The following is a 22,918-nucleotide window of genomic DNA, read 5'->3' as shown; positions in this document are numbered from 1 at the left end:
ACGTTTCCCCAGTTAGCGTGGTTCTTTTGGCAAATGTGAATCCAGTAATCGGGCTCTGATTCGTGCCAAAACAATCGGTGTGAGATCGCCTAAATGTGGAGGTCTCGGCTCGATTGATACGAACTCTGGAGCAGATCGATTGTTGTGAGAAAGCAAAATGATCTGAACCAGGCTATATCACAGTGTGTTATGGATATGTAATGGGCATTTATACGGCTATATAAAAAGGGAATTATGAGTAGGGCGGAATGTCAGGCGGAATTTATATCTGGTGATGTCTGTGGGTGTCATCATTCAAAATTAAAGTGCACCTTTTCGCTTATAATGTCTTATTGCTCATCGTCATATAATGAAATATGGATGCATGACAGCTGAGCAGGACTCAAAATAAACCCTGAAACTCTGACCAATGTGAGCAGAGTTTACTCGTATGTGACTTGTTTTAGCTATTTTGGTCCATTTAGAAACTCTGTGTGGGAAAGCAGACGTACCAAGAAAAAGAGAGCAACATTGTAACAATTTTATTCTGTTTTGGAACAAAAGATTTGATTGACAGGTGTGAAAGCAGCCCAAGTTAATCATGTTCTAACTTAATTTTATAAGTTACCCAAGCTGTTTTAAGTCTGTCAAAGATAATATAAGTTTAATGGACTCATAAGTTTAATTTGATTCAGCTTAAAAAAATTTAAGGCAACCAGGATTTTTTACAGTGTGCTTTATAATATAATGAAATATGCTTTTTAATTATGTTGTTTTTAGCCAACTTGACTTTTTCAAACTAAATAAATTGCATCCGACAGGCTTTCTCAAGCCTTTGTTCTCAAGTTTGTCCTCAAACTTTAATATCTAGTTATAAAATGATGTCTCACCTTTAATTACTCTACAAATAAAGAATGTTCAGGTGAATCCAAGTGCGAGTGAACAAAATAAATATTTATTGACACAGTCAAAACAAAAGCAAGGAATGAGTGCGGTGCTAGGGCTAGGATAAACAGGGCAGGAATCAGGCAGGAAACAGGGTCCAGTAAAAACTCCTCAGGTCCTGACCACAGACAGATAGCACACATAAGCACACGTATCGAACAGACAAGGAAACACAGAACACTTCGCAAATATATAGGCACGATAATAAGTCTCAGCTGGCGAACAATCAATCCAGCTGAGTGCCGTCATAACACGTGACCAAAACAAATACACGTGGGCGCCAAAAACAAAACAAACCCTCATGATCAAACAGACACTCCGGAAGAGCGCACAAACCTGCATCCGTGACATACTCAAGTACACTCCAAAAGTATTTAACAAATAAGATTTCTGTATTCTGATTTTTTGTATTTGGATTACATACTTTTAACATAATTGAGCTAATAAACTTTGTGATTTAATATTTGTTACTTAAACAAATGAAACAAAAACGACAGTATTTACATAATAATAACAGTTATCTCTTAAATGATTAAATCTTATAGCATTCAACTGTAACAGATTTAAATTGATTTCTAGGATTCTGAAAACATGGATTAAAAAAAAATTAAAAGGTTACAAACCATTAATGATGTAACCTAAGCATGATTCATTTTTGAGTGTAAATTTAAAGAAAGGTTATCAAATAAGCACATACAGTATACTATAAAAAAAGTAAGTTTTTTCACAGGATTTACCTGCAAGTTGCAATTTATTGTAATGTAAAAACATTTCAGATATCAATTATTAACAATTTTGTTTCTGCAAGAGCTCTGAATGAACTTTCACACAAGTTTGCACAAAATTAGTTTTATTTAGTTTAATGCACATCATGAAAAATGTTACATTATGTGTGTTCTGCTAATTATTAAACACTAAAAAACCTGAATTGTGTTACTAAACAGTACAAATTGAATTGATTCATATTTGTATTAAAATACATTAAATAGGGTGATCCAAAAAGGGATCCAAAATATAAAAAGGTCTATTCCAGACCTATAAATTTATTAAATTTTCGTGAACCAGCACAAATGGAAGACCAGAAAACCAACTTATGAAACCAGAAGCCACAAAGGATGTGAAAAAGGCTCTGAATGAACCTGAACATGGCTCAGATTTCAGCAATTGCCACATTGAGCCAACTCGCATGTACAAAAGTACTCTTACTTGAGTAAAGAAGACATCAATGGTACAGAATTACAAACACTAAAGGAAATCGATGCGTCTTTAACAGACACTTCACATAGTGCTTGGACAAATACTGTAAATACATTTAAGAAAGCTGAGCTTTTGCTCCAATGGGCTTGAAATGAATGGAATGGACGTTATACACTGCATACTGTTAATGGTGGTATAAATATTTATAAATATAAATATATTTGTGTATATAAAAGCATCCCATCTCCACTTTTTTCCTTCAGTCTTCTCACAAAACCCAAGATGTAGATGTTCATGGTGTACCCGTGATGTTTACAAGTGTGTTGTTGGCCCACGAGGGAAAGGTGTCTAGCTTGAACATTGCCATTCCCCATGTGTTGATGCCTAGGTTGATGCACAGGATTCCAATGATGTTGAGAATGAAGCCCGCCTTTGCCTTCAAACAAAAGGAAAATACAATTAGCCATCAAATTTACCATAAAGTGTCCATAAATTGTACTTTGTTATCAGGTTTCCACTTGAGGCCAAATCACACCACAGCAACAGATGCAGTTGACTGATTACAATTTGTCATAATGTAGAACAGGCATCAAAACAAGAACCATCCGACAAAAAAACCAAACCAGTGATCAGAATTCATTTATTTCCTATGTGGAGTATCATTGAAGCTGTGTGGAGTTTCAATTACTGTATATGCGAATGCAGTTATTGGATCTTGAAATATTTGAACTTCTGTTCTGTGGCTAAACTGTATGTAACCATCCAACCAGATGTGATGTGTTCTAAGCATAATACTTTGACTGTTGCATTTAGCCCTCTAGTGGAAATTTCAACCAAATTCTCAGAAACAAATGTCAAAGATTATAAAATGGTGCCTTGATGTAGTTTGACAACTTTACAATTTTCACATTTCACCCTTCCTAGTGCCAACTTTTAAGTGGTCATGAAGGAACCATTGCCTCAGTGTTTCTCCCTCAAACAAGGATAATGGGTAGCTATGGGTAACGTAACACCATCCACATCAGATACAATGACTGTAGAAACCATCTACACTACAAAAAAAGCTAACTTTCAAAATCTGATTGTCTAAAAGTTGTGCAAATACTTGAAGATCACAAAGTCAAATATTACAAGGGTAAGTTTGCCCAAAAAGGAAAACTCCATTATTAATTACTCCTCTTCATGTCATTTTGAACCCCGAAGACTTTTGTTGATCTTCAGAATGTAAATTAATATTTTTTAGATCCAACAGTTCTCCTCATCCTCCGTAAATGGCAGAGAGCCAAAAACATCGTCAAATATTCCATCAACAACTTCTTCACGACTTAGACTTAGGCGTGAATTGTGATTTTCTCCGTTTTGCGTTTAAATAATTTATGTGCGTTTTATATCTCCCCGAATTGACTGTGTGTGCCTATAAATCCATGAGCTGAGATGAGGAAACTCCTCCCCGCAAGTAATTATCCAATCATTATGCTATAAAGTTAGGGGGCGCTTGACCATCATTCCACTCTTTAGCATTGCGAGCGGCGGTGAAGTGAGGCTGAGGCCACAGTACAAGGAAGCGCCGGCGAAGTGAGGCAACAGTACGAGAAAGTGCTGCCGTTTTTCAAATCTGCGGTGTGTGGACATTTCGGTTTTGGCGTTAAGCATAAAACGGTGAACAAAAAATAACTGTGCAAGCATTGTTTTACATGTATAACCATGACTGCACATCTGCAGTGCCATCACCCAGCAATATCACTGTCTGAATGTAGGATAGCAGAGAAGGTAATAAAGTCCTCCAAACAGCAACAATCCCTCGCTGAATTTACCCAACTGGTTCCGAGAGACGCATACAAATAACAAAGGCAGTGCGGGGTGTTTATTGCTAAAGATTTGCAGCCGTTTTCGGTGATTGGAGATTCAGGCTTTTGTCATTTTATAAAAAGCACTCGATCTGTGTTACAGACTACAGTCTCACATTTTTTCAGCGCCGAGATAATTAAGATGGTTTATTTATGTTTACTTAAGTACAAATATATTTATTTGAAATGGACAATTTATCTTTATTAACTTCACATATATGTTTATTTTCAAAGGGTAGGAATTAATGTGTTCCCCAGTTTGTACATGGGCTACCAGCAGCTGTGAGATTTCAGTGTTCATTTTTTTTATACAATACACTGGGAACTAGTGTACTTTTCTTGGCTTTTAAGTTAAACAAAATGAGTATTGCAATAAATCATGAAAATAATTTCTCCTCAACCTCTTACTGTTGCCTGTAGAATTAAAAAAAATAACATGTCAAGCCATGAGAACCGAACCGAACCGAAAACAGTGTTAAAGAACGAAGGTATGTATTGATCTGTGAGCTAACTGTATTGTTGCATCCCTACACCACGCAGTGGAAACGCAAGCCAGATAAAGATGACTGGTACCATACTGTACCACTCAGTGGAAGCAGGCCATTGGTTTCAAGTAAGAAACAAACAAGAATTTTGCCTTGTGTATGTCACAGCTATTTGCTCTGTAGGTAATTTGTCATGTCTAAGATTCATCAATATTATAATGATTTGAAAAGTTTCACATCAGACCTTTCGTGTTGGGTATAAACACTGTGTATGAGTGGAAAATCTCTTAAAATGTATTCATCCATACCATGTCCAAGACTTTGAGGTTGCCGTAAGAGAAGGCGATGGCGTTGGGTGGAGTGGCCACAGGAAGCATGAATGCCAGCGACGCGCTGATGGTGCAGGGCAGCATCACATACAGCGGGTGGAGACCGATGGTGGTGGCCTGCAAACAGAGAGAGTGAGTTCAGTGCTTTAAAATTCCCTCCCACTTTTACAATACCACATCAGAAGCACCAGAAGTGTTGTGTGATTTATTACAAACACAAAACACAAGTACATCCCATTTCTAGTTTGATGCAAGTGCATAGTAAAAGTCTGCATGTACTGTTTTCACATTGTGACAAATGAGAACATTAATTGTATACAAATTATATATTAAATGAGGAAAAGTGGGCATGTTTTTCTTCTACTGTGAGCTGATTGGATGTAGTTAAGTAGGTATTTCATTCAGAAAGATCAGGAAAAGGGTTTGGGGAGAGTTATTTCAACCTAACAGACAACTACTCCTTACCATTATTGTCAAAACTAACAGTTGTTAACCAAACCCCTTACCACAGTCAGACGTAATCTGACAATTTCACACAGTGCATTTTCAGATTTCAATTTTAGATTGGGCAAATGTTTTATTTTTTTTTTTTTTAAATGAAATGCCACAAAACTTGCAATGCGAGCTAACAAAATCACTATGCTAGTTTCGATTTCATGTGTACTTTAAGGTTATTAAATATAAAGTGGGAGCTAAATTTTTTCATGAAAGTGTAGTTCATTGTTGAAGTCAACTCGGTGGTGTTAGCTCACCATGGAGGCAAGGATGGGCAGGAAGAGTGTGGTGGTAGCGGTGTTGCTGGAGCACTCGGTGAAGGTGCCCACCAGCAGACACAGAATTATAGAGATGGCAAACGGTGGGATGCTCTTCAGCGGTGACAGACTCTGACCGAGCCACACTGACAGACCAGACTCCTGCACAAACACACACATCACAACATCAGTAGAGTCCTCTAATAAACATGATTGACCTTAACGCCCCTCAGTGTTTATGAAAAGATCTGCTGGAGACCACTCATGTAAGTTTCTATTTACATTTTTATTGTACTTCTGCTGTAATGATGTAATGTAATGTACACCACTTCCCACGCAAAGGCTGTGATCTACAGAAAACATAATTGACATGAGAATGTGCGCAGTTTTAAATAAACTCCTAAGTAAACATATTCAACTTAAACATTGACTAAAATTGACCATTTGAAACCCTCATGAGCAGTAATCATTAATAAATGAATTAACAGTTATTGTGGCATTTGTTCATTTTTAGATCATTTTTAACAGTGTTTTATTGTGTACTCAAAAAATGATGTTTGCTGTTGGTTTAAACTACTGGTTTAAATGAGCTGTAAGAGGCTAAATTATCATATGCATTTGTTTGTATGACAAAACATGTCTTTTTGACTCAGGAAGGTCCATATTGACTCCAAAGGCAGATACAGAAAAGATCAGGATCTGGGGCCTCATGTACGAAGACTTGCATGGAAATCATACTAAAACATTGCGTACGCACAAAGCTGTAAATGTGCGTACGCAGAAAAAAATTCAGATGTATGAAACACTGCGTATGCCGAATCTCACGCAAATTCTTTTGTACATCTGAATGAACGTGAAACTAAGCGTAACATGCATGAGCACAAACCCCCTCCCTGCCTCCTCCCCTGTATAAATATGCTAATGACTCTACTTTGGCAAAACTCAACGAAAAAGCAAAGGCAAAAGCAAGCAAAAAGAGAAACTTAGAACAGAATGTGAATTGGAGGTGCTGCTTTCGGAGGTAGAATGGAGAAAAGCGGTGTTATTTGCAAGTTTGTTCTCCGGAATTAACAACAAAAGAAAAAATAGAGTGGGAGAGTTTAGCTGATGCGGTTAACACAGTTGGGTCTGAACATCGCACTGAGTGAATTAAAAAAGAAATGGTGTGATTTATAGGTGTAAAATGTTGCAGTATCTGTAACAGTCTCAGTGGCGCAGCTCATAAGACGCATGTCAACATGTTTTGACACGTTTGAGCATGAACTCGGTTCGAATCCAGCGTCTGATGAACTCTTTCTTCTTTTTTCCCCCGCTACATATCAGATTTTGCCAACTATTTATCACGAGAAATACAAATAGGAATCATTAATAAGTTTGTGCATCATATTTTATTTGCACATTTATTGAATGGAAATGTTTCTGATTCACGCATGCAAATTCATCTTCAGATAGTGTCTTTATAGCAATGTGCGTGCAGTAGATCGCTCAGATTACATTGGGAAGGCTACAAATTGTGCTTTAATGTTTAGCTGGTCAACTGTATGGTATGGAAACCTTATATACCTGCTAGATGAACCCGTCTCATACAGCTGCCATTGCAAGGCTCAGACACTTTGTAGAGAGGAATTTAACACAACTGCCTCTAGGAGTCGCCAATGGAAATAAAACAGACACGCACAAAAAATGTGCGTACGCCAGCCATGAAGCTGGCGTGGAGCTGCGCACATTCCCACGTTCAGTTCATCGTTAGTAAATCCAAACGTGAGCGATTCTGAGCGTGAAACCTGGCGTACGCAAAGTTTTTGTGCGTACGCAGCGTTGATACATGAGTCCCCTGGTGTTTGGACTTTGGGGGTTTTATGATGTGGTCACATGTTGATTGGTCAGTTTGAATGTCTCAGCATTTGGGCTTTAGTCACATGGTCAAGAAAGATACAAAATAGGCGGTAAAATCGAGCTATGTCTCTTTTCTTGCCCTCTCTTTTCCTGGCCTGCTTCTCTCCTGCTCTGCTCTTCTCCTCCTCTGGAGTCTATCTTCTCTGACTCTACTGCAATCAGGCTTTTGGGCCTACTCTCTTTGTCTCTCTCCCTCCCTCTGTGTCTCTCCTTCTACCTCTGGTAACTTTAATTTTACATTTAAGCTGGGTACAATTAATATCATATGTTTTATCATTTCATATTTTATCATTTTATACAGTTATTTTGTAATTAGTAGTAACTATAGAGAATTATTGTCATTAAATCATTTCATTTTCAAATATTTGTGAATTACTTTTGATTTAACATCAACATTTAATTATTCCATATTGCAATACAATACAATCACATAATATCAACGCTCTCCCACATTTATAGCTATTAATACTGCCCTTATTTCCGTTTTTGGTATGAGATTGCAGAAGAATGGTTTGACTAGAAATGTACAGTTTTTTTTACCATCATTCTGATAACTTTTTAGTCGCTCGGCAGAACTACAGCTCGATCCGCTGTGGATTAAAACCATTCTTACAGAGCTGAAACAACACAATTCTTGAGATGTTTGGGGGACAACTTAAATGTTTTATGTTCAATCTACATACTATTATAAAATTAGTTAACTTAATTCATGTTGTTTTAACATGTTGTAAATTAATTGTGCAGAAAAATAATATATATATATATAAATATATTTTTTTTTAGTGTGTGATCATGTTACCTCACTCCCGCTTGCCAATGCGAATCCTCCCCCCAGGAGCAGCACTATATTCCAGGGCATGCGCTCGTGAACCACCTTCCAGTTGAGGAGCGTCGGGGTTCCTTTCAGTTTCCTCTTCTTTTCCTTCTCAACTCCTACATAGAACAGATGGTCCAGATTATCAGGTTGCACACAGAGTTTAACGCAACATTCTGTCCAAATTCAGAACAAGCTTACCATCCTGCTCCTCTCCTACAGCTTCCTCATCACGTTCTTCATATTTGATGGAGCATAAAAAGTCCACTCGAGATGGAATGACGAAGAACAGGGTGGACATAAAAATGGCCACGGTCCCATCTGTGACATATCTGTACAGAGATAAAGAGTTTCATATACATCAATTGAGCTTTTTTAGTCTCTAAAAAATGAATGTTCACCCAAAAATGTACATTCGGTTTAGGCATGGGATGATAACCAGTTTCAAGGTTTACAGCGGTTTAAAAAAGTCAAGGTTTTAAAAAGCAAGACTAAAATTGGGATGTCAGTGTAAATCTAATAGATGTATAAAAATAACCCAAAACTAGACTAGTCCTCAAATACAGAGGAATAAAAGACTTTACGTGAAGTCTGTCTACTTTTCTTAAAGTGTTTTTATCTTGTTTCTAGTCCAAATATCTAAAAGTTTGTATATCAAGAAACATTTTATAGACACATTATTATTATTATTGTATGGTTTTTAGAAATAATATCAATATTAAGGGAGATTTTCCACAAAAAAAAGGCAAAATAATATGGCAGTGAAGCATTCAAAAATATGTTTGTCGTTTGTTTAAACTACCTCTTTAAAATGAGCTGAAACAACACAATTCTTGGGGGGATTTTTTGGGGGAAACTCAATTGTTTTATGTCCAATTCACTTTTATTTGTTACATTAACTTAAAATAGTTTGAGGGTGGCGAAGTGGGTGGCGAAGTGGGTTAGCATAATCGCCTTACAGCAAGAAGGTCGCTGGTTTGAGCTTCGGCTGGGTCAGTTGGCATTTCTGTGTGGAGTTTGCATGTTCTCCCCTTGTTTGTGTGGGTTTCCTCCGAGTGCTCCAGTTTCCCCCACAGTCCAAAGACATGCGATGTAGGTGAATTGGGTAAACTAAATTGTTTGTAGTGTATGTGTGTGAATGGGAGTGTATGAATGTTTATCAGAGATGGGTTTTATTTTAAAAACATTTGCTGGATAAGTTGGCGGTTCATTGCGCTGTGGCGACCCCTTATGAATAAAGGGGACTAAGCCGAAAAAAAAAAAAAAACTAATTAATGAATAAAATTGTTTAAAAACAAATTATGCAAAATAATCTTATAATTTTACTAATAATAATTTTACTGAGCCCACTGGCAAACAATTGAGACTAATTACTAACATTTGGACTTATTACTTCTGAAAACAAAACAATAGATATCTGTTTTTCTAGACACTGCAGCACTTTTTTTTTTTTTTAGATATTTGGACTTGAAACAAGACAAAAATTCTGAGTAAGTAAATCTTGTTTTGCTGTGTAATTCGTCTGTTTGATTACTCTAGTTTTGGGCAATTCTCTTAGACATTATTAGATTTTCATTCACATCCAAAAAAAAAATATAATAATAATAATAATAATAATTGTTTGGTTAAAGTCAATGGTATTGGTTTCCATGATTCTTCTAATAGAGAAAACAAACTCATAATGGTGTCCTACCACTTGAGAATGTGTAAACGGCGAGTCCATTCAAGTTTTAAAATGAAGCTTGTACTCACTGTCCGTTTTTGTTGAAGAGCTCAGTTGCCCAGCCTGGCATAAAGCCTGGTTCTCTAGTGAACCACAGGATCACCAGAAAGATAAAGATGACCAGCACTGCTCCCTCAGCGAAGGACATTGGCCCAAGCTTCTTATATTCATTCTTCATCACTTTGTACGCATCTTTGTCTCCCTCGTTCTTTGTGCCGCAGCCAAAAGACTGTTTAAAGCTGAAAAAGAAAAAACCATGAGTGAAAACTGACTACTCAAAGGTGTTACATTATCAAGCATATAAAATGTATTTTTATTATAACAGCCACAACATTTCATCAGCCTTTTTAATTAGGTGTCTATCCAACTCTTACAAGGGGCCCAACATGACTTCAGTTCTATATTAGTAACTATTAGCATTTTCATCTTTTGCACATTGTCATGGATTTTTCGTTATAAAAATGTAAAAGCTTGGTAATTAGACACATTTATGAACAAGATCTAAAAATTGTTATTTGATGTATCTATTTATTATGCCAGTTTTATTTATGCTAGCAAGTCGATTTAAACCCGTTAAAAATAGTTATAAAATATTTTATAGTTAATATAGAATTATTTAGGGATAGTTCTCTAGGAAGACATTGACGTTAACAGTAGCCAAATTAAATTAAACTAAATAAAATAATTAAGTTAAATTAAATTAAATTAAGACACAATGAATGGAAGTCAATGGCTTCCAGTTTCCAACATTTCCAGAACAGAGGTTTAGAACAGGTCCAGGCTGAGTAAATAAAGACTTTATAAACTATAATAAACCTACAGGAAGTATTAGGGGGATGATTGTGTTGGAAATGGCAATGAAAAATGTTAAGAACCATTGGCTAAAAAATAGACTGACTGCATTTTGATGTAAAGTATACAAGTTACTTACTTAAAGCCCAGGTACATGCACTGCAGCCAAAGCCAAGAGAGCACAAGCATCAGCACCATGTTAGGAAAGGCAAAACCGAACCAGCTGGCAAAGTTGATCACATCATTGTTATCTGGAAAAATCCTGTTAAGAAAAAACAACATCAAATATGTGAGAGACGCCATAATAAATAAATGAATAAATAAATAAATAAATAAATGAATAAATAAATAAATAAATAAATAAATAAATAAATAAATAAATAAATAAATAAATAAATAAATAAATAAATGTTTATTATCGTTATCCTTATTCTAGAATATTTTATGTTTATCAATTTCGGATTTAATTAATCTTATTTACTAATTTATCTGTATTCAATCAATCTTATCTTTTTTAGTGCATTTAAAACATTTTAATAAGAGACAGAAACATACTCATCCATCTGGCCCTTGAGAATTAGATTTGGTGTGGTGCCCGTCAGGGTGGCAGTTCCTCCAATGCTGGCGGAGTAACACACAGATAAACTCATTCCTTTAAAAAGACGAAGATACTTGGCTTCACGCGCTTTCCTCCTGCGTTCAGAAAGAGCGTTGATCCCTTCCTCCACATCTGCGTTATCTGTCAACAGGTGGGTTGTAAATGTTAAGATAACAGAGGTTAAGATTGGTCCGTTAATCTGATTGGCCAATGGCGGCCTCTAGTGGCAAACGGTTGGATTTTAGAATCGTTTCAGAACCCAAACATTTAGTAATCAATATCTCATTGGACGTGCAATATGGCCTAACAATCTTCAAAAGTTCTAGTTCTTCAAAGTGCTAAAATGTTGACCTAAAGATAGGTGTACATTTAAAGCAGGGGTGTCAAACTCAATCCCTGGAGGGCTGAAGCCCTGCACCGTTTAGTTCCAACCCTGCTCTAACACACTTAGCTGTAGGTTTCAAACAAGCCTGAATGACTCAATTAGTTTGATCAGGTGTGTTTAATAAGGGTTGGAACTAAACTGTGCAGAGCTGAGGCCCTTTTGGAACTGAGTTTGACACCTTTGATTTAAAGAGTAGCAAACTGTTGGGTTTTACAGAAGGTCAGGACCCAAATACTATAACAACAAAGCCTCATTGAATATTTAATACACGCTTTACACTTTTTAAAAAGTCCAATTGTCAAAATGACATGCTGTTTTAAGATTGGTCTCTTAATCTAATTGGCGAACGGTGGCCTCTGGTGGCAAAGTATAGAAACACTTCAAGACCCAAACAAAATGATGTAAACAGTATCTCAATGGATGTGCAATATACAATCTTCAAAGCTCAAGTACCATAATGAGGTACTGTAGACCAGTTTTTCTCAACCACAATCCTATAGGACCATCAGCCTTGCACATTTGCCATGTCTCCTTAACCAAGCGCACCTGATTCAGGTCATCAGCTCTTTGGAAGGGACTGAAAGGCCTGTAATGGGTGTGACAGACAAAGGAGACATCCAAAACATGTAGTGTCGTCCTCTAGGAACGTGGCTGAGAAACACTGTTGTAGACCAACGAAAAACAGATGGGGTGTAAGTTTTATTATTTAATCAATCTGATTGGACAATGGTGGCCTCTAGTGGCAAACTATTGGGTTTCAGCGAAGTTTTAGTACCCAAACAGTATCACAACAAAGCCTCACTAAATATTCAATATGCCGAAATGACAGGCTGTTTTAAGATTGGTCCATTGATCTGATTGGATAATGGTGACCTCAAACGTTTGGATTTTAGAACTCGACAAAATTAAGTAAACAATTCCTCACTCTTAATCTGCCAATATGACGTACTGTGAGACAATTGAACAACAGATGAGAATGTAAATGTTGACTGGTCCATTAATATTGATGGTGGACTCTAGTGGCAAACTACTGGATATTAGAAATGCTTCAGCACCCAAACAGTATTTTGTGACAAAGACATTATTTGATACTCAATAATACACTCTTTAAAACTTTAAAAAAGTACAAGTGTTCAACATACTGTTGGGTTTCTCTCCTTGGGTGTTGTCCAAAGGTTGCTTGATGTTGACCTCGGTTAACTCGAACGCTTGATTAACCTGACCTTCCCTCAGCTCTTTCTCATCAGAATCCGCTTCTGTGGCGCTGAGCTGTTCGAGAACCGCTTGAGAAATGGGCAGCATCATGGCGGTGGTGGCCGTATTGCTGATCCACATGGAGAGGAAGGCTGTTACGATCATGAAGCCCAGCATTAGCCTGGAGAAATAGACAGACAGAGTAAAAAAAACAGTACTGGTGAGTTAATGAGGCCCAATTGGAGATTTTGTTTTCGTTGTGTTTGGTCTTACAGAGCAGGCCGGACTCCAACGACTAGGAGGACACTCAGGGCAATGCGTTTATGGAGATTCCAGTGTTCAACAGCTATTGCCACCAGCAGACCCCCGATAAATAGCATATTGGTGTCCTTTAAGTACTGCACGCATACCTAAAAGACAAAGTTACACGCTTAATATCACATTCAGCTCTGGTTGACATGGGTTGAGTTTAAAGGTTCAGGACACCCCGGAGAACTTTTTTTTTTATTTTAACAGATGTGTGTGTGTTGAGCATCAATTAAGAAAATGTTAGCACCTGTCAGCTGTAATTGTGGGGGAAACTGGATAATTTTGAGCTTTTGTCAGCTAATTTCAGCTTCCGGGTTTAAAATGATTTTTGGGGCGGGATCAAAATCGGCGACGTAGCGCAGAACTGCAAGTGCAATGATGACGCGTCGGTTTCTCATTATTATTCATAGCGGAGTTTTCTTATCCTATGAGAAGAGCCGGCTGCTTAATTATTCATGAGACCTGCCAGACCTGCCAGTGTCAAGCCCGAGCTGAGAGACACGGAAACCACGGGACAATATTTAGCCGTTCATGAAGCCTCATATGCGTTTGTTTCCATCATCCACGGGGTTTGTTGCATGCTTTCCCCTGCGATCTTTTCAGGGCCGATCATACAGCAAAGCTGAAAGCATTTTTGTCTGGAGAGCAGCACGAGAATTAGAGAATGGCGGACGCTGTCTTTCATCAGGAGTTCGTTCACATTCAGACACATCGCCGTGCTGCTGTGTTTGCCTAAATCCTCCAGATTACCAGCAGGGTTAATGGTTGAAATAGACAGGTCAGGAGACCTGCTGCACTGAGTCTGCTGGATACAGGGATTGAGGGAGAAGTCCTCATTTATAGTGTTTACATGAACACACATCTTTATAATGATATAAGTTGTTGTTGTCTGTATATGAAATTACGAATTACAAATGTAGCAAGGCATTAAATCACTGTTCATTTCTTTGCATTTTAACTTTGTAAACTATAAACTCATGCGTCTCCTCTTTGTGTCTCAGTTTGTGAGCTAACTGACAACAGCAGTTATTCGCTCCCCTTCTCCCCTGCTGGCCACGCCCACTCCTGCCCGATGCTCGCGGAGCTCCACGCCCATTAATCATGCATCTTTTGAAAAAATTCTGAAGTAGACTTTAACCGAAAGAGGCGGGTGTCATGGCCCTTAAAAATGCATTTTACATTTACATGTGTTCATTTACCAGATGCTTTTATCCAAAGTAAGGATAAAAGAAGCATTTCAAATCATCAGAGCAGTGATATGTAGATGTCAAATTTAGCCGTTTTTATTATAATTGTTGTTGCTGTTATTATTATTGAGTCCTTGTAACAGATTGTTTGCAGGAAAGTGTCTGGTGGATATAGAGAGGAAGAAGAAAGAGTGTGTTTCCTGCAGTTGGTTTGTCAGGCTCATTAACCTGTGTGAAGCACATTCGGAATTGCACAATATTATCCAAGTCTATAGAGAATGCAAAATATTTCAGTGTATTTCTCAAAGTAATGCAATATTGTGAGAGAATGCTTAAGATTTTGAGCAAATGCTGTTCCCTATAGAAATCTAAAATTTGCAAAACAGAGTAAAAGATTTGAGGAACTAAAAGTTTGTTGGGAAAATGCAAAACTTTTCGGTTTCACTTTATTTTGACGATCCATTTAATGCATTTTGTTGAAGTCAAGTTGCATTACATCTACATGCCAACTAATTCTCATTAGATACTGTAAGTAGACTGTTGGGCTTAGGGTTATTGTAAGTTGACATGTACTTGCAAAGTTTCTTATAGACAGTTAAATGTCTGTTGAAGAAGCAGTATCAGCAGATATTAAGCAGACAGACTACTAAGACTCAAACGAGAAGTAATTGGCATGTAATGTGCAATAGGGACCGTCAAATTTCGAGAGGGGTCTGGATGCAGACCTGGTGCAGTGCAATCTGAGCTGCATCTAATGCTTTTTAGTGCGCTCACCTAACCACACCCCTAAACCTACCCCTCACAGTGACGTCACTCGCTCCACTGAGTGCATTGTGTCTGAGTGATGCAATCTCAGCATGCATCATAGAGGCTGCATCCAGATACTATTGCAAATTTCAGATGAATGTAACGTTTCTGATAAAAAAAAAATTAATTTTGCTCCCAAGGGAACACAACACTTTTGCTGAGAATATTTCTGTTTGGAGAACGCAAATGTTTTGCACATAATAGCAAATTTATTTAGGTGAGAAACTATTTATTTCCATTGCGTTTTCAGCTATTTTTGTATTGTCAAATCACTTTTTATCTTATTGGAAAAATGTGCATCATTTGCCTTCATTTTTACAAAATACATGGCTCCTGGTACATTTCCTTTCCCCTTTTCAGATGACAAATCTACTAGAGGGCACTGTCTACATTTTTCTTCTTCTGAAATACGAATAGGTTAAATGTTTCGCGGGTTCCTGAAGTCCTTCCTTTATGTGTCCACGTAAAGGCGGGGCGTGTAGTACAGATCACATAGCAAACCACTATTCGAAACCCCTCCATGAACCCAACCAATAGTGTTTTCAAAAGCAAATATACAAAAAAGTGCATAGCTGTGACCATGTAGTTTTACCTGGCTATTCCTTCTTTTGTTGAACTCTGATTCACTAGTCTTGAACCTGAGCATTTCGAATCACAATTATGACAACGAACAAGGTGAGCTACCCAGCAAACTGACCACTCCAAGTAAAGTTTTATGGAGATAGAGATGTGATGCAAATGTAGTCTTTAGGTTGTTTACTTGGTGTTGTGCAAAGTATTGCATAAAAAAGATTCCATATTCCTTTATGACATGTCCCTATGAATATCATTAATATGAAAAGAACAGTCCCTGATAACGTTAATTTTAAGCCCCAAACTACAGTCAAACATTTGTTTATGTCACAAAAAGTATGAAGCTCATATTTCTAATAAGACTGAGTTGCTTATTTTATTCCAATCATGTCCTCTTAGGGATACTTTATACTATACTATTTATAACATAAGCAGTATGCCAAACTCTATGCATTAATAATGGTGATTATTTTACATCCTTTATTAATAATTAGTTCATAACATATACATGTAAAATCACAGCTGAATAGTAAAATACAGTAAAGTACCATTTTTATTAAGCTAATCACTTAGATAAAACAATCAAAACCGTTCATTCAGGAAAAGGAAAGTCAAGTTGAGAGCACTGCATTGTGGGACAAAGTAAACAGCGCGGTGTGCATCGGTTCTGTTTCCTTATTGACAGACGTATTAGAGTTCTCTTTAAAGACTGAAGGATAACGCATATAAAGGCAGATAACAATCAGTCTGGTGACAAGTTTCAAGGTGTTCATAAAAAACACTTTTATAGCCCATAAAGTTCTTCTATCATTAGAGATAATGCTTGTTCAAACAGATCTCATGCTGATGAAGGGAAATCTCTGTGGGCATGTGGTCAATCGTAACTCTTATGTAATTTTCGGAGTGGTTTTTGTTGTTGTGTTTTTGGACAATGCAGTTCGTCACTCACTAGTTTTAGTTAAAGTTACTTTGACACTGAAAAAATATGATTAATTGGATTTCCTAAATTTTTTAAAGGTAACTGGTGAACAATTTTTATGGGCTGAATTTAAACAAACAAAAGACATTTAGTAATTAGCAACTTAATTTGTTTGTTTAAATTCAGCTCATATAAATTGTTTGCAACCACACTGTTAAATTCTCGATGTTGAAGCATTTCAGAGTAAAGTGTTGACATTATAGAGTTAGATTTCATTCATTCATTCAATTTCTTGTCGGCTTAGTCCCTTTTTTAATCCGGAGTCGCCACAGCGGAGTGAACCGCCAACCTATCCAGCAAGTTTTTACGCAGCAGATGCCCTTCCAGCCGCAACCCATCTCTGGGAAACATCCACACACACATTCACACACACACTACAGACAATTTAGCCTACCCAATTCACCTGGACCGCATGTCTTTGGACTCTTTGGGAAACCTGAGCACCCGGAGGAAACCCACGCAAACGCAGGGAGAACATGCAAACTCCACACAGAAACGCCAACTGAGCCGAGGCTCGAACCAGCCACCCAGCAATCTTCTTGCTTGGAGGCGACAGCACTACCTACTGCGCCACTGCCTCTCCCAGAGTTAGATTTTGATAAATTTGATTAGAGTTAAAAGCTGAATTGATCCAGTGCAAAATCAAGGAGTTACAGAACCAACACTTGATGATGTTATTTCCAGCATCCATGCAGCCACAGTCACTAAAGAATTTTTCAGAAGCCATTTGCATCGGACTTTCTCTAATGCCATTTGCATTTGACTTTCTCTAAGGAAATACGGTTGAAAAAGTATTGTTCGGTTAATTACTTTGGAACGGAGTGACAAATTTAAACTTTGGCAGTTCATTTGTGGTCGTTTGTGTAATTAACGTTCTACCTTAAAAACATTTTGTAAATTCAATTAATTTTTTTCAGCATGGTGTGTTGAATGTTTAATGCTCAATACACTGTAAACACTTTAACTGTAATCTATAATTATATATATATTTTAACTATATATATTTAAATAATTTTTTACACTTAAAAAGAAAAAACTTAAAAAAAACCTTGAGAAAACCTTAAAATTCTTTATCTTTATACTTTATGAATTCAATCAGAGTTCATAAAAAAATTGTCATTTGCAAAGTGTGGTTGAACTTGTCAAATTTGACAAATAAATGTTTAAATAAAATAATCTTTTGCTTTGTTTACCTTTTGACTCTTATCATAAAGATTTCTGAGGTAAATGGTAAATAAGGTTTATTTTACATTTTAAAAAGTTTTTTTTAATACTCCTTAATTACAGGTTCTATTATTGTCTTTACTGATTAATCTGATAGCTTTGTTTTCTAGTTTTTACCTTTTATTTTCTTATACTTTACAGCGCTTTGGTCAGCTTTATAAAGCAATATTGTATTTTACTGTAAAAATGTCAATGTCAATTTTATTTATATAGCACTATTAAACACAACCAAAGGTTGACCAATGTGCTGAACAATAAATCACAAAGTACAAGTATAAAATTATAGCTAAAACAAACAATTCTCACAAATAGTTAATATAGGTAAAAACAACCAAATCTCACTAATAGTTATTATAGCTAAAAACAAACAATTCTCACTGATAAAATGCCAGATCAAAAAGGTAGTTTTCAACCTAGATTTAAAAACAGACAGCGATGATATAGACCTAATACAGAGGGGCAGAGCATTCCACAAAGTAGGACTTTGTAAAAAGTAAATCTGACAATGTAAATTCAGGCTGAAATTTATTAAGAACTCTATTTTAGAATATCTGCTGCCTCTGTTAGGAATATTAATTATTTATGACAATATTTTCTCAAATTATTTGAATCTACTTCATTCTTTAGTAATATTTACTTTATTCTTAAAGCATATTTTAGTATCTCACAACTTTATGTCTCTGTATTTTTAAATGTATAAATATTTCACCAAAAATAAAAAGTTCACACACTAAAAAATCTTTTTGTCAAACTACTTCTTCAAGTTGAGCTGAATCTACACAATTCTTCAGTTTTTTTGGCACAACTTAATTGTTTTATGTTAAATCAAATTAAATTTGTATAAAAAAAAAACAATGAAGTTAATTTAATCACTTTGTGTTGGGACGACATGAAGCAATTGTGTGGAACCCAGCATCCACAGAATTGCTTCATGTGTACACTGTACAGTCAGTGTCTGCAAGTTTTACAGTGTAGACGCAGAAATGAACTGTACCTTTCCAGACTCCATGATACCCATCATAGGGAAGAGGACGACGGGCAGCAGGGCAGTGATGGCCAGCGGCATACACTCCGTACACCAGAACAGAGCCATCAGGATGATGGCAAAACCACATCTTGCCTCCTGATGAACAGAGCAGTCATAAGGGTAAGAGATCTACAGTGAATACATCACCTATTCCAGTAGCAGTAGGACACACTGCTGTAGGATTATTGTGTGTGTGAATGAAATGCATGACACATCAGATCTCATCATAGGCTGTCATATGGGATGAAAGGGTTGGATTCTTGCATCTGGTGAAGGCGTCACTGCTATATCTCTTGCGGATCTTCATCTATCGCTCGAAAAAGTGCTGATAAAAGTAACCCTTGACCATCAACGACACTAAACAATTTTCAATGGATTTACTTTTATGGATGCTTCTATTTTATGGAGGGCTTTTATCACTATAGAGAAAAGGCTGTGTAATGCGTTTGACCCCGTAAATGCTTAGTAAATCCAGTTTAATTGAAACGGAAAGGTTTATTGGACTTTTAGAGGCTTACTCCTTATAATCAAGCTAAAATATGTGCTTTGGTAACAATTGTCGATATTTTTATGGCTAAAAAGTAAGATTTAGAGAGTATTTCAGTGAATATATCTGCTGAAGTAATGTGAATATCACTAAATCTACTCATAGTCAAGCAAGACCTCATTTTTTGTCTAGTCCATACTCAGGAAAAAAACAATCAGACAAATTTTTTGTCTAAAATAATAAAATATATAATATATAACATAAAAATAGAATTCATTACTCTGGAAGTCAAAGTAACATGTTTGGTCACACTTTATTTTGATGGTCAGTTTGTTACATTGCATCTACAAGTCAACTATAAGTAGACTGGTAGGTTGGGGTTAAGGGTCAGTGTAAGCTGACTTGAAAAGTTTCTTATAGTCAGTTAAATGTCTGTTGAAGTCGCCGTATCAACAGATATGAAGCAGACAGTCTACTAACCATCAAAATGACTATCAAAATGAAGTGTTACAGTATGTTTAGTATGATTAAATTTAAATGCTGTTTTATTATCATCAAAGTTTTGTTTTCATTATGGAGCAAAATGTACAATGTGATAGAGTATGATAGAGATGTGATATGATAGAGAATGATGATTGACAGATTATTAAAAAGCTTATAAAAGTTTATATCTCATCTGTGACTCAAGTTGAAGCATAGTCTGTTAAAGGGACAGTTCACCCAAAACTGAAATTTCAGCTTGTTTCAAAACTGTTTTTTTAGTTTAATTCTGTTGAACACAAAAGAAGATATTTTGAAGAATGCAGGAAACCTGCAACCATGGACTTCCATAGTAGGAAAAACAATAAGTCAATGGTTACAAGTTTCCAACATTCCTCAGTATATACAGTTGAAGTCATATTAGCCCTACTTTAATTTAATTTAATTTAATTTAATTTAATTTAATTTAATTTAATTTAATTTAATTTAATTTAATTTAATTTAATTTAATTTAATTTAATTTTTAAAAAATATTTCCCAAATTATGTTTAACAGAGCAAAGAAATCTTCACAGTATGTCTGATAATATTTTTTCTTCTGGGGTAAAGTCTTATTTTTTTATTTTGGCTAGAATAAAAGCAGTTTCTAATTTTTAGACATCATTTTAAGGAAAACATTATTAGCCACTCTAAGCTAATTTTAATTTTGATAGTCTACAGAACAAATCATCATTACACAATAACTTGTCTAATTACCTTAACCTGTCTAGTTAACCTAATTAACCTAGTTAAACCTTCAAATGTCACTTTAAGCTGTATAGAAGTGTCATGGAAAATTATCTAGTAAAATATTCTGTACTGTCATCATGACAAAGATAAAATAAAACAGTTATTAGAAATGAAATAATAAAACTTTTATGTTTAGAAATTTGTTTTAAAAAAACGTCTCTCTGTTAAACAGACATTGGGGGAAAAATAAACAGAAATAATAAGTCAGGGGGGGCTAATAATTCTGACTTCAGTTGTATGTGTTAAACTCAAGCGATGCAGAACAAGTTAAGCGTGAGTAAATGACGACAGAATTTGAATATCGAAATTCAATATAGAGGCGTTCATCTTGAAACTTTACATATATTATACAATTTATTTTTACATTTGATTTAGAAAGTCAGTAAAGATTTCAAAGCAAAAATACGCTATAAGCACAACCTTTTAGTAACTTCACTAAAATATATTTTACTTGCAAAACCACTGGTTTGCTTTAATTAAAGTTCTGAAATCAAGTTCTGACTGTGCTGATTATTTAGAGCAGTGATTCTCAAACTTTTTTCATCAAGTACCACCTCAGAAAAAAAAAAATTGTCTCTCCAAGTACCAGCAAAATGAGCAGTATTGAAATACAGTAGCGTAGTAGGCCTAGTAAAGAAGCCACAACTCTGCACAGTTAAAAAAAGAAACGTGGCAGATTACCTCTGAAATATAGGCTATATGTCATATATGCCATATTACATACATTATTTTTGATAAATTTTGAAATATATGTAGCATGTACATGACTTATTTCATTCCTCCGTGTACCACTAGAAGGAAGTCCGCGTACCACTACTGGTACATGTACCACAGTTTGAGAACCACTGATTTAGAGCCTAAAGATTCTTCCATCAAAACAGATACAGTATTCTTTATAGTGTAGTATATAGTACGTTACAGTATACTCAGTTAACTTTCCAAACCCTTCCAGTCTGTAAAAGATAAACCAAAACATTGTTATAAGAGTATGATAGATTGTTTCACTTAATAAAAGTCCCTTAATGTGGTTTGAGTGATCAAAATATTGAAGTTTTCCTAACTTCAGTGGTTGCTTAGAACAGAAAATATTCCTGCATTATTTTTTCAGCTGAAGATCTGTCAGCTCTGTCTAACTGTGAGCCACGGGGCTTCCTTTTCATTATTTGTGACATGATGGTGACCTCCGCAAGCTGAATAAATACACACTTCAGTTATCATTCATCTTTTATAATTTTTCTTTAAAATGTCGATATTTGAGAGTACATTTTCAGACCATTCAAACAACATAGAAAGACTTTATACCAGACATTCAAAGACTTTGCTTTACATTTAAATGAAATATTCCCTCTGTACTTACTGGAGTCGGGAGCACCAACGGCAGGGGTAAAATGAGCAGAGGAACACACAAGATAAGGATGTAGTTTCTGTGAAGCAACAGCCAGCGCAGAACTAAACTTGCTTTGGTGCACCCCATGTCTGTGTCCTGGGTCCCTCAGGTGTTTGTTGCTGGAGCGCTGATGGTTTGAGCACTGCAGAGGAGAGCCAGCTCGATCAATGCGTTTATAGGCATCGTCACATAAGGAAAATTAAACATTAACTGTGTGAACAAGGGGAGGGTAAACAGGGGTATGAAGGAGGAGGGGGGTATATGACAAACACAGAAGATAAACCCTTGTGTTATCTCTGTCTAAAGCAGCAGTTTGATTGTATTGTTGCAGCAGTGCGTAATGGATTTATTAAAAACACATTTGAACTTTTCACACTGCTAAAGTCATCACAGAGGAACAGGTGTCGCCCTGATTCATGTCCAGAAATATGTCGAGAATGTTTCTCGTTGTGCTCTTCTGGGAACTTAAATGAGGAAATGTGTATTGGAATAATGTGGTTTATTATCAGTTTTCACTAATAAAGGGGCAGTTCAGCAAAATTCTGTCATCATTTACTCACCCTTCACACTGTCAAATATTTTACCTTAAATTTACAGTAAATTACTGGCTAATAATTGCATTACTTTCACAGTATGATGCTGTTTATAAATTCACAGAAAATGACTGTAGTGTACTTTATAATACCGATATTTCTGTAAATATTTCTAAATATCAAAGTGCCTGTAACAAAGGT

General features: G+C 36.1%; 1 protein-coding gene across 1 annotated transcript; it reads right to left on the bottom strand.

Moving 5' to 3' along the window:
• Positions 1-1,768: 1,768 nt before the first annotated feature.
• On the bottom strand, positions 1,769-22,300 carry slc13a2 (solute carrier family 13 member 2). Its single transcript, NM_213452.2, is given in 12 exon segments — positions 1,769-2,557; positions 4,762-4,899; positions 5,535-5,696; positions 8,230-8,363; positions 8,446-8,576; positions 9,997-10,206; positions 10,899-11,021; positions 11,315-11,498; positions 12,885-13,117; positions 13,210-13,346; positions 19,010-19,138; positions 22,155-22,300. Coding segments are annotated over 12 exon segments (1,842 nt in total). The 5' UTR covers positions 22,272-22,300; the 3' UTR covers positions 1,769-2,413.
• Between the last annotated feature and the right edge of the window lie 618 nt (positions 22,301-22,918).

Source organism: Danio rerio, chromosome 21, assembly GCF_049306965.1.
Source record: "Danio rerio strain Tuebingen ecotype United States chromosome 21, GRCz12tu, whole genome shotgun sequence".
Classification (NCBI taxonomy): domain Eukaryota; kingdom Metazoa; phylum Chordata; class Actinopteri; order Cypriniformes; family Danionidae; genus Danio; species Danio rerio.
The sequence above is the reverse complement of the archived record's forward strand: the minus strand, read 5'-3'. Positions and strand labels throughout refer to the sequence as shown.